This window comes from Callorhinus ursinus, unplaced genomic scaffold, assembly GCF_003265705.2.
Source record: "Callorhinus ursinus isolate GAN/ISIS: 27379988/994484 unplaced genomic scaffold, GSC_fseal_2.0 scaffold18, whole genome shotgun sequence".
Classification (NCBI taxonomy): domain Eukaryota; kingdom Metazoa; phylum Chordata; class Mammalia; order Carnivora; family Otariidae; genus Callorhinus; species Callorhinus ursinus.
In genome coordinates, this window is record NW_027397080.1 from 29,901,493 (window position 1) to 29,912,195 (window position 10,703).

Here is a 10,703-nt window from a genome sequence, read left to right on the forward strand (position 1 = left end):
CTGCTTGTGTTCCCTCTCTCGCTATGTCTCTGTCAAATAAATAAATAAAATCTTAAAAAAAAGAAAAAAAGAAGTCCTAATGAGCAAGAACCTCCAAAGGGATCAAGACACAAGCCTTGAGAAGAAAGACAGAGGTTCCCAGCTCCCCTGGCTTTGGTGACCTTGGAGCAAGGGATGTGAGCAGAGCCCTGCGCTAGGACAGCAGCCCTGGGTTCTTGTCATGCAGGCCTGCAGTGCCATAGCCTTAAGCAAGCCTCCCAACTTCACCCCTGCGGCCCTCCTGCCACCCTACGGCAGGGTTGCTGGCCATGTCCCCTGGCCAGGCTGTCAAGAAAGGTCTAGAGAGGAGGTAGGCTGCCTTGGAAGCACTGGGTACTGGGGAGGACCGCACTAGGCGGACCAATGCTGCAACGGGCCCCAGCCGCCTTGCACTGCCCCGTCCAACGGTTCTTGTCCCCTGGTCTGCAGGTGCCGAGGATGTGGTGATGGCGTTCTCCAGGTCGGAGACGGAGGACCGGAGGCAGTAGCGGTGAACCCCCTGGAACACCCTGGAAGCTGGCAAGGGCCAAGAGATCTGTGAGGACCTCGGCCAGCTGAGTGGCAGCAGAGCACCTTCCCGATTCCCCCCCCCCCCCACCCCCACCCCGCCCCACCCCGCCGTCACTCAGCAGGGCTGGCCTCGAGGGAGTCACCGGTGGTGCAATTACAATTGGCTTAAGGGGACGGACTCATGATTGGCTGCAGAAAGAAACCCTTTTATTTTTAAATCTTGACCAACAGAAACCTTTTATTTTTATTTCTGACTTTTTCTTTCTTTTTTTTTTTTTAATTTGCGCCTCGGTATGTGGCTTCCCAGGAAGCTCTCCGAGATCTGGTGCTTTATTTAGGTCACTTTTTAGGAATGTGAAGAGGCCCGATTGGCTGCTTAAACTGGAAAAGGATTTTGATTGGCCGGCTAGTGGGAAACGGTTTTTTCTTTGATTGGCTGCAGGTGTTCTGCTGATAGCAACAGCTTCTCTCTTTTGAATGCTGAAAACAGGGTTCGGGACATTGGTTGTTATATCTGACTTGAAAAGAAAAAAAGAAAAGAAAGAAAGAAACCAAGTGCGCTTTGCAATATTTATTACACAAAGAGCTTGCTGCTGCTTTCCCGTGTTTTGTTTGTGTTTGCATTTGATTGGTTTTTGATACGTGTGTTTGGGTTCTCATTGGCTCGTCCAGGACTCCCGTTGCCATGGGCTGCCCCCCCACTCTGCTGCGAGCAGTCCCTCTCCAGCCGGGGACCCACCTGGAGGGTGCATTTGCTTTAACGACCACACCTGGCTTCCCCAGTGAGGGGACCCCCCAAGACCCCATGCAGGGTCTACAGCTGGAAAGCGGAGCCCCCAAAGAGGTTTGTGCGGTCCTGAACGCGCGCAGACCGCAGCTTAGAGATGACCATTAGGCAGGATTTATGCGCATCACTTCCATGGGTTGGCAACCAGCCAGCTCCCCAGGGGGTGGGGGGGGGGGGGGGGAATGGAATTGCTGGGCCTCTCCAGCCTGCCCATGCCGAGCACAGGAGCACCGCACTGGGCGGCTCTGTCTTTTCAGCCCTTCCCTCCAGATCTACTTCCTGAGGCCTCATCTGGGGCTCCTCCTGCAAAGGGCAGGAGCTGCTCCTGGCTGTGAGACCCCACAGTGGAGCAGAACTCTCTGCCTAGGAGCCCGGAACCCTCACAGAGCTTGGCTCACAAGGCCCGGGAGGCCTTTGGCTCTAAAACCCTCAGCCCTGACCTCCGCCAGCCAGGCTCCCAAGGTGCCTGCCGCTGGGCAATAGGCCCTGGCCAGCACCCGGAGTTCTCGGATCCCAGGCCGGCGCCCCTCACTGCACCGCCTTCAGGAGGGTCTCTCTCCATGTCAGCCTGCAATGGACAGAGTCATTATTTATGAAGTGCCATCTGAGACAGCTGGCTGGGCCTTCGCTGAGCAGGTCCCACCAGGCTGGCCCTCAACTCAGGTCCCCGGAAACACATTGCCGAGCAGCCGTATGTGAAGGGCTGGAAGAACCCCGGGTCTCACCCACCTGTCCTCCCCCTTCCCTTGGGGTAGTCCTCCCCCTGCCCTTCTCCCTGTGTCTCTCACCAGAGTGGAACCCGGGGCGTGGGGAGGTGGAGAAAGACGTAGGCCCCAGGGATGGGGAGCCTACACGCTCCTCCTGAGATAGTAAATGGCTGAGGCCCCCTTTTTGCCCCAGATATCCAGATCCAGGAGAAGACTCTCGGAGCCAAATTTCCCCCGTCTCAGGGCTGGGGCTTCATGGATCACAGGAGCTGCCCTGGGACCATGTGGGCGGTTCATGCTGTGCTCTGAGCATCGTCTGGGCCTTGCCCCAGAAGGACTTGTGTGTCACAGCATAGATGGCCCTGACCTCCTCCACACACGGGCCCCTGGCCCTGGTTAGCTGACCTGGCTAGGTTACCCTGCAAAGACTGTTGCTCCCCAAGGAACGAGGACCGTGGGGACTCCAGCAGGGACCTGAGAGCATCTTCTTCCCGGAGAGCTGGTCGTGTGTGCACACACACACTCCCAGTCCCAAGTCCTGCAGCTCCAGTTGGAGCCCCTGGGGAAAAATGAGCTTTTTCCCAGCCCCCTCCCCCCAGGTTATGACATCTGTCACCAGGTGCCAATGCCGTGTTGCCATTTGCCCTCTCTGTACCTGTAGCTCCCACAAAGCGGCCGTGTCCTGGCCAATGGTGTGTTTTCTGCCCCAGCCTGCCCTTGTCAAGGTCACGGGTGTCCCTGTTGTAACAGCAATGGCCCTGATCTGTCTTGTCGTCTGAACGGGAGAAGTGAAGGTGTTGCTGTGGCTCCATATTTCGACTAAAAATATATCTGTTGGAGAAAAAAAATTAACAATAAAGATTTTTAATAGCGTGGTGTGTGAGCTGAGTTATCTCCCTCAGAGTTGAGTGCAGTCACTGATTCCTCGTCTCATGGGCTCTGCTGCGGGGCCCTCTCTCCTCAAGGAGGCACCACAAGGCGGGTCAAAAACACCACATTTGCTAGTTTAATTGTCTGCAACCTGGCGTGGAGCTTGGGCTTTGGAAGGATTCCGAGATTTACCTAGTGCGGCCGACAGGTCCATAGGAGGCTGAGCCCGCTTTTTGACCTGGAAATTTTAAATATCATCCTAGATTGGCCTGAGGTCAGTAGTCTTCAGAGGTGACCTTGCCCCTCCATGCTCCTGACCAGACACGAGCACCCTGAAAGATGCTTCCTTCCACCCTAGACACCCAGCATCCTGTGTGTTGGCCGTGGTCTTGGGCTGCTTATAACAGAAGTCCAAACAAAATATCCGGTCCTTCCGTCATCCCAGAAATGGGAGATTTATTGGTGTTCAGCTGTATATTCAAGTTTAGAAGCTGAAATCATTTCTCCTTTAGGAATTTTTGCTTTGGAAGCATTTTCTAGAATCTTTCATTTCTACCCTTCATCATCCCATTTTAGGTCTTCATTTTTTTTTTTTTTTTTTTTTTTTTTTTTTCCTTTATCCTCCTTTTTTTTTTTTTTTTTTTTTTTTTTTTTTTTTTTTTGCTGCTTACATGGACTCACTGCTTCTATTTCCTTTTCAAAGAGTTTCACTGGGTGCTAAACACTGTGGGGTTCATAGAATATGAGGACGGATGGCACAATCGACATCATTCCCTCTTAGTGTTGGGAGAGATGTTGGAGGTTGCCTAGCAGCCCACACAATGGCCAGATGTGTGTGTCACCTCTGAAATAGCTCTAAAAAAGGCTTATCCAGCCTTTGCTTGAATCCCCTCTAGGATGGGGGACTCACTACCTCACAAAATAGCCCATTCGACCTTCAGGTAACTTACATCCAGCTTTATACTGAGTTGGCCTGCCTTTCTCCGTACCTTCCCTTTCCAGGAAGGACTTTATGGTTCTTGAGAAACAGACAAAAAAAGATAGTTATGTTAGCCAAACATCACAGAGACGCATCAAGGGCTCACATTGGGTAAATTATTTGTGTTCTGAGTTGCACTGTCGGGGAGTTAACCTCTCAGCCAATCTGTTCCTCTAAGATGAGCCGCAGAGCAGAGGGAGGGGCTGGCTGGCTCTGGTGCCCACTGCCCAGCTCCCAGCAGCGAGCCTGGAACTGGAGCCGGGAGGGAGGGAGGCAGGCATCCTGCAGGGGGATGGGGGGTTGTCTAATGGGAATTAGGCCACCAAGAAAGAGGACTTGGGACACCTCAGCAGGCCAAGGGAAAACACTGGGGACAGCACTGAGTCTTTGAGGGTCCCTCAGCCCACACAGCAGGCAACCATCTGGGTTCATCTTCCTAGGTACAGGTGCATGCAGCCAGCATTGACAACAGGTGGCCCTGGGACTGCTGAGGCCTGAGGCCAGCCGGGGGCCAGACTGAGTCTGGGGGAGGCCAGGGATGGACTGAGAAGGGGGGTAGGGCACCCTGCCTTTTGTTGGTGTTTCCCAGCCCTGGGGGGAGGGTGGTTGAGACTGAAGGTCTGCTTTGCCTGTCCCTGCAGGTGCCTAGCAGCTGGGAGAATCCAGGTTGCTCCACCCTTTGAACGGGACCCTTTGTAGCAGGGAAACCGATCCCTCCATGGCACCTGGTTCGGTGGTGGGGGCAGGAACCAGCTTGCAGGGCCGGGAGCTCGGGGTCGGGGGGCCCAGGGGACCCCACCACTACCCACTTGCCCCGCCTGCCCGGGGCACTCTCTCAATTTGTCTGTTGCCCATGGCACCCACCCCTTTCCCAGAAGATGAGATAGTCCCAGACTGATCTGAGGCCATGTTTAGAAAACGTTTCTCTGTCCAATGAAGGAACTGACTTTTCTTGGGCAATAACTGGGCGTTTAGTAGGGGATTTGAGGGGGAGGGGGCTTGGGGGTGACCATGGCTGCTAGTCCTAATTTAAAGAAAGGCCTCCTCAAAGAATAAGGGCAGTGAAATGCTTGTTGAATATCAGCCAATGCTTTGCCTTCACTTTCCTCCTTGACTTTGGAACTGCTCCCTCACGGATGGTTTCCCAGAGAGACCTGCCAGTCCTGCCGGGCAAGCAGGCCAGGGGGAGCTGCTAACAGGAGCCGAGCTACACCCTGCCCGGGCCTCTTCCTGAGTCCCCAGGGAAGGTGCACAGTGTGCAACAGGTGGCCTCCCTGTTTGCACACCTGTGGGAGCCCCGCCCCACATACACAGCCCCGGGAGGTGACTTCAGACCTAGGACCTCTGAGAGTTTCCACCTCCTTGGGCTTTGGCCTTGGCCCTTGAAGGTGGGTTTTCACAAACATCTTTTATGCAGGTAACTACCTTGTCCCCGTCTTTTTTTTTTTTTAAGATTATATTTAGTTATTCATAAGAGAGAGAGAGAGAGAGAGGCTGAGGGAGAAGCAGGTTCCCCGCTGAGCAGGGAGCCCGAGGCGGGACTCGATCCCAGGACCCTGGGATCATGACCTGAGCCGAAGGCAGATGCTTAACCATCTGAGCCACCCAGGCGCCCCCTTGTCCCCATCTTAATGACACAAGGAATGTGTGTTGGGCGCCACCTGTGTGCAGATGCATAGCGCTGTATGGTATTATCCCCATTTTACGGATGAGGGAATGGGGGGTTACATAGTTTGCTAACGATGATTGTGCTACAGTCAGAACTTGGACCCAGGTTGTCTGAGCCCAGATTCCATGCTTGTAGCCACTATTTTGATGGGGGTGGGGGTAGGGGAGAGTAAACCCTAGATCACCGGGTTGCCCAGTGCCCTCTCCGTGACCCCAGGACCAATCTGGGGTTTGCTCTTGTTCTCTAAGTCCCGCTGTGTCCAGCTATCGTAGGTTGTTAAATATTTGTCTGGTGCTGGGTCCTCAGGCCAGCCCTTACCTCTGGGGTGAAGCCTCTGCCTTTCCAGCCTGGGTGTGAAGCTGGCCTCCCACCACCTCACGGTGCCCTGGCAGCTGCCCAGAGCCAGCCATCGAAACTCCTGCTCTTCACCTTTCACCACTCTGATGCCTCACGTGGGGACCCAGCAGTTCTCCAGGCTAAGCTGGTTTTTCTAGAATGGTTTCCTCTTCCACTTCTCCTTGCCTCTTCCTGTTCACAGCCCCGGCCAAAACTGGCAGTCCAGCCTCAAAGCACCCCTGTCCCCACGTGAGTCAGTGAAAGAGCTCAGAATTGGGAGACTGCAGGCTAGGCTAGGAGCCCTGCCTCCCTACTGTGACCTCTGTACTCTTGGGCAGGTCTCAGCCTTAATTTTCTCATCTGCACAATGGGAATAATAATAAAGCCTATTGTACCTTTGACAGATTCTACACAAAAAAATGAATCCAATAAAGCCCTAGATAAACACAATTGTCTCTTGACCTGGTTTATACTGTTTAGTCCCACAGTGTAAATCTTTATGTCCACGCAGGTGGGGGCTGGGGAGACAGTGAGACCTCTGGAGGCTGGCTGGTGGGACTGAGAACCGGCCCTGCCACTCGGCAGCTGCGTGACTTGGGGCAAATTATCCAACTTATTGGAAAAATGGGAACGAGAGCATCTATCCCATAAGACTGTTGCTGAGAATTATGATATAATGCAAATGACCAGTTTAGCAGAGACCGGTCCACAGTGGGTGGTCGGCACATATGGGCGTCATTAAGTCACGTGATGGTGTCCCCCCCCCATCCTCTCTACTTTGAAGTCATTCAGAGCAAGGCCCGTGTGCAGCTCCTGGAGGGGAGGAATGTGGCCCCAGGTCCAGCCAGGTACTTGTTAAATGCTGCCTTTTCCTTTTTTTTCCTTTTTTTTAAGATTTATTTATTTATGTGAGAGAGAGAGAGAGAGAGAGAGAGAATGCGAGGGCGAGCAGGGGGAAGGGCTGAGGGAGGAGGGAGAGGACCCCAAGCGGACTCCCCGCTGAGCACAGGGCCTGATCCCACGACCCTGAGATCATGACCTGAGCTGAAGTCAAGAGTTCGACGAGTAACCAACCGACTGAGTCACCCGGGCGCCCCTGTTAAACACTTTTTTGATGAGTAAGAGAGAGCTGAGATGATCCCTTGTTAGAGGCTGAGGGGGAGCTACCTTCTGCTCCCCTCCCCACCCCAGACCTCTCCCTCTGCTAAGCAGCTTGGTGAGGGGGAAGGGCGTTAATTGGAGCAATCCGTCAGCCTCCGCGCGAACCTGCGGGGCTGAGGGGGTCCCCCAGATGGACCTTGTCTTATCTGGACAGGCAAGGAGGGGCCTTGCTGAGCCTGGGGGCGGGAGTCCTGTCTTCCAGGGACCCTCCTGCTCACTAGCTCGTGCTCAAACTCCAAATAGAATCAGAGCCAGCCAGAGAAGGGGATAAAATTAAATCCTTGATCATGATCAAGTGGTTAAAAAAAAACCCCATCACAGCCAGAGGCTCCTTCCCACTGCAGCCGGCTCTGCTTCCAAGCAAACAGGCGGAGGACAGGGGGGCCGCTGGGCCCTGAGCCCTGAGCCCTGAGCCCCCAGCAGCCCTCCCCGGCTGCCCTCCTCCGGGCCCTCCCAGGTCACAGATCTCAGCCCCCAGGGCCTAACGTTACCCTTCCCACACTGAACCCCAAGGAGTGGCATGAAGCCCCTCTAGGCCTCAGGCAGTGGCTGCTGTCAGGGGAGGCCCTCCTGGGCTCCGGGCTCAGCTGCACACACCTGGGATCCGATTCAGCCTCAGACCGTTACAGGCTTTTTTTTTTTTTTTTTTTTTTGCGACAAAGTCCATCTGGGGGACCCCCTCGAGGGACTGCTCCAATGAATGCCCTTCCCCCTCACAAACCTCAAGGTTTCTCTCCCGCGTGGAGCCCGACTCCAGGCTCCCTCTCACGACCTTGAGATCAAGACCCGAGCTGAGATGGAGTGTCGGACGCTTAACCCGACAAGAGCCACCCAGGCGCCCCTAGTTACAAGCTGTTGGATGGGGACGCATCACTCAACATTGTCAAGCCTGCTTCCCAATCTGGAACATGGAATAGTAATGGCACTAGCTCTCGGGTGCTGCCTGGAGTCAGCGTGTGAGAAGCCGCAGCGGCCTGTCCCCCCCCCCCGCCCCCCAACACACACCCCGACAGGCGATAGGGGTGTACCGGCTGGGGAGGATTTCACAACCACAAGGCTGACTGAAGGCCAGCCTCCTTTTTGTCTCCAGGACCCAGCAGCTCAAACCCTGCGGACTGGGGGTGCGGGGGGGGTGGTGGTGGTCCCAATTTCAACCTCCCCCGAGGCAGGGGCTGGGCTGCTCCAGGGGTTTCTTCTGAACAGGCCGTGGGTGGAAACAGTCAGATGTTGGGGGGAAGACAGGCTGAGAGGCCCACCGTGGTCATGGGGCAGGCTCCCTCAGGCCCCCCTTCTGCAGACCGGCCCCGAGGCTGCCCCCGAGGGAGAGCTGGTGGCTGCGCTGCGGGCGCCTGGCAGGGCAGAGCCTGTGGTGGTCAGGCAGGCCCCGGAGCCGGGGGGCGAGGGGCTGTGAGGACGGAGGACTGAGGTGGCCCTTGGCCTGGGAGCTAGGACAGGGCGAGAGGAAACAATGAGGCGGTAAAAATAGCTCTTTGTTTACCACAGGCTGCACATCCTCATGTGTCCCTGTGTTTGTGTGAGAGAAAAACACCGACCACCCTGGGGAGCCCGGGCAGCACTCCCCGGCCCCGGGCGTGCTGGGGGGCTCAGCTGTGCGCGGAGAAGGGGCCTGGCCGAGGGGACAGCGAGACAGGTCCCCGGTGGGGCCAGCCTCCCCCTTGGCTGTCCCCACACATGCTCCCACCCGTCGCAGGGCTCCAAACGGCCTCGTGGGTCTCTCTGGCCTCGGGGGGCCGCTCCCTCAGCAACAGCCCGGCCCACCCACCCTTGTCAGCCCACTGCTCCTGCTGGCTCGTTCCTTGGGAATCCGTCTGGGCGTGGGGGTCCAGCATCCCAGGCGAGGGTGGTCTGTGGACTTTCCTCTGGCCGATTCACCCCCCCACACCCCATCCGGAGCTGCCCGAGGCGACAGACAAGCCATTCCCTGCGAGGGGCAGCCTGGACTCTGGTCCCTCAAGGTTTCTATCTGGAACCTTCCTTCTTCGCAGCTCTCACAGGTCTTCCCGGCTGATGCGGCTTGCTCCAGAGGCGGGTGAGCCCTGGGCCATCCAGATGACCCCCAGACTCCCCCAGACTCCCGGAGAGTTAACCCGGCCCGGCTGCACCACTGAGCCAGTCAGGAACTGCTGACCGAGGACCTGCCATGGGCGAGGTGAGGGGAGGCACGGACGACGGACGAGAGGGTGCAGCCTTGCCCTGTGGTCTCCGAGGCCACTGGGCCTGACTGACCTGGAAATAGGCCGCAACAGAGCAGCATCCCGCGGGGAAGGAAAACCCTGGTCACCAAGGAGGCTTGTCCGCAGGGAGCTGAGGTGGTCAGGAGGGCCCCGCAGAACTCCTGCACCGCCCGTGGGCCGTCCTGCCCCCGGCCCCGCTGTGCGGCTCACGCTGGGGTCAGGGCAAGGAGGTGGCAGAGGCCTGCTGTGTGCCCTGGCTGGTCCCTGGCTCCTCCCCAGGAGCCAGACCGAGAAAGGGCAGCCCGAGAGGCCCCGGAAGCTGCTTCAGAAGGAGAAAACATTTGGAGTGATGTGTCAGGGCAGGTCCTGGAGTTCAGGCTGGAGCCTGGGGGTTGCAGGACAACCAGCAGCACAGCGTGATCTGCCTGGCCTGGAGCATTCCTCCTGGTGCTGGATGGGCTTGCTCTTATCACCCCTTCCCTCCCCAGGCTGTGTAATCTCCTCAGGGCCCCAAGCGTTTGTCCCTGGGGGAAGGAAAGACGGAAGTAGTCTGTCCCCACTCTGAGAAGCCAGGAGGACAAGCTCAGGCCTGGGTGTGGAGGGCAGAGAGGCTTAGGAGATTGAGCTCCTCAAGGTCATTTGCCAGCAGAGGAGGCTGCGGGGGGGGGGGGGGGGAGGGGGGGGGGCCCTGCAGACAGAGCGTGGGACCACCCTCAGGCCCCTGACCTTGGTTGATTCTCTTCCATGTGCCTGAGCCTCAGTTTCCCAGCTGTAAAACAGGGTTGCTGCTGGCCTCAGTGCAGCACCTTGGATCCTCCCGGCCCCCTACCTGCCAGGCATGTGGAAGGGTTGTGTCGCCCTGTCCCCCTTTAAGTAAGCGTGACCTTGCCTGGCTTTAGCTAATGAAGTATGGGTGTAAGCGATGGGTCAATGCAGGTAGAAGCTTGAAGAACCTCTTGGGAATGTTCCAGAGGCTGCTGCCCAACCGCCTGCGTCCTGGCAAAGCCCCAGCCAGTCCACAAGTGAGCAAGGAAGTGTGTGGTTTTGTGCCCTGGGGGTCTTGGGTCTGCCTGTGTGCGCACCATCAGCTGGCCTCTCCTGACCACTATGTTGCCTCAGGGATCTCGAGCCTCTGAAGCTGGGCGGCTTCTGACTCTTGTCAGACCTGAGAATACCCTGGTCCACTCCCAGCTCCACGGCTTCCCCGAAAGGCTGTGTCCAGGAGCCGCCGCTCGCTTTTCTGGGATCTGAGAAAAACACCAGGAACACCTCCTGCCCCGGTCCCTGCCCTGGACTCTATAAGGCAGTGGCTGCCCTTTGCACTCAGGATACAAATCTCCCTTCCCTATTGTGGGCGGCCCTGGGGCTCAGGGCCCTGGCTCCTGGTGACCTCTGACCTCCTCTCCCACCGCTGGCCCCTCCTCCTCACTCGCAGCCCTGCATCCCTCAG

General features: G+C 57.0%; 1 protein-coding gene across 3 annotated transcripts in view; it reads left to right on the forward strand.

Annotated features, from left to right (window-relative positions):
- Positions 1-2,915, forward strand: part of CTNNBIP1 (catenin beta interacting protein 1) — a 50,492-nt gene extending 47,577 nt beyond the window's left edge. For all 3 annotated transcript variants that reach the window (XM_073903376.1, XM_025855699.2, XM_025855700.2), the window contains one exon: positions 469-2,915. In XM_073903376.1, the coding sequence (XP_073759477.1) occupies positions 469-527 (59 nt within the window). In that variant the 3' untranslated portion in view covers positions 528-2,915. The remainder of the gene's footprint in view (positions 1-468) is intronic.
- The last annotated feature ends 7,788 nt before the right edge of the window (positions 2,916-10,703 follow it).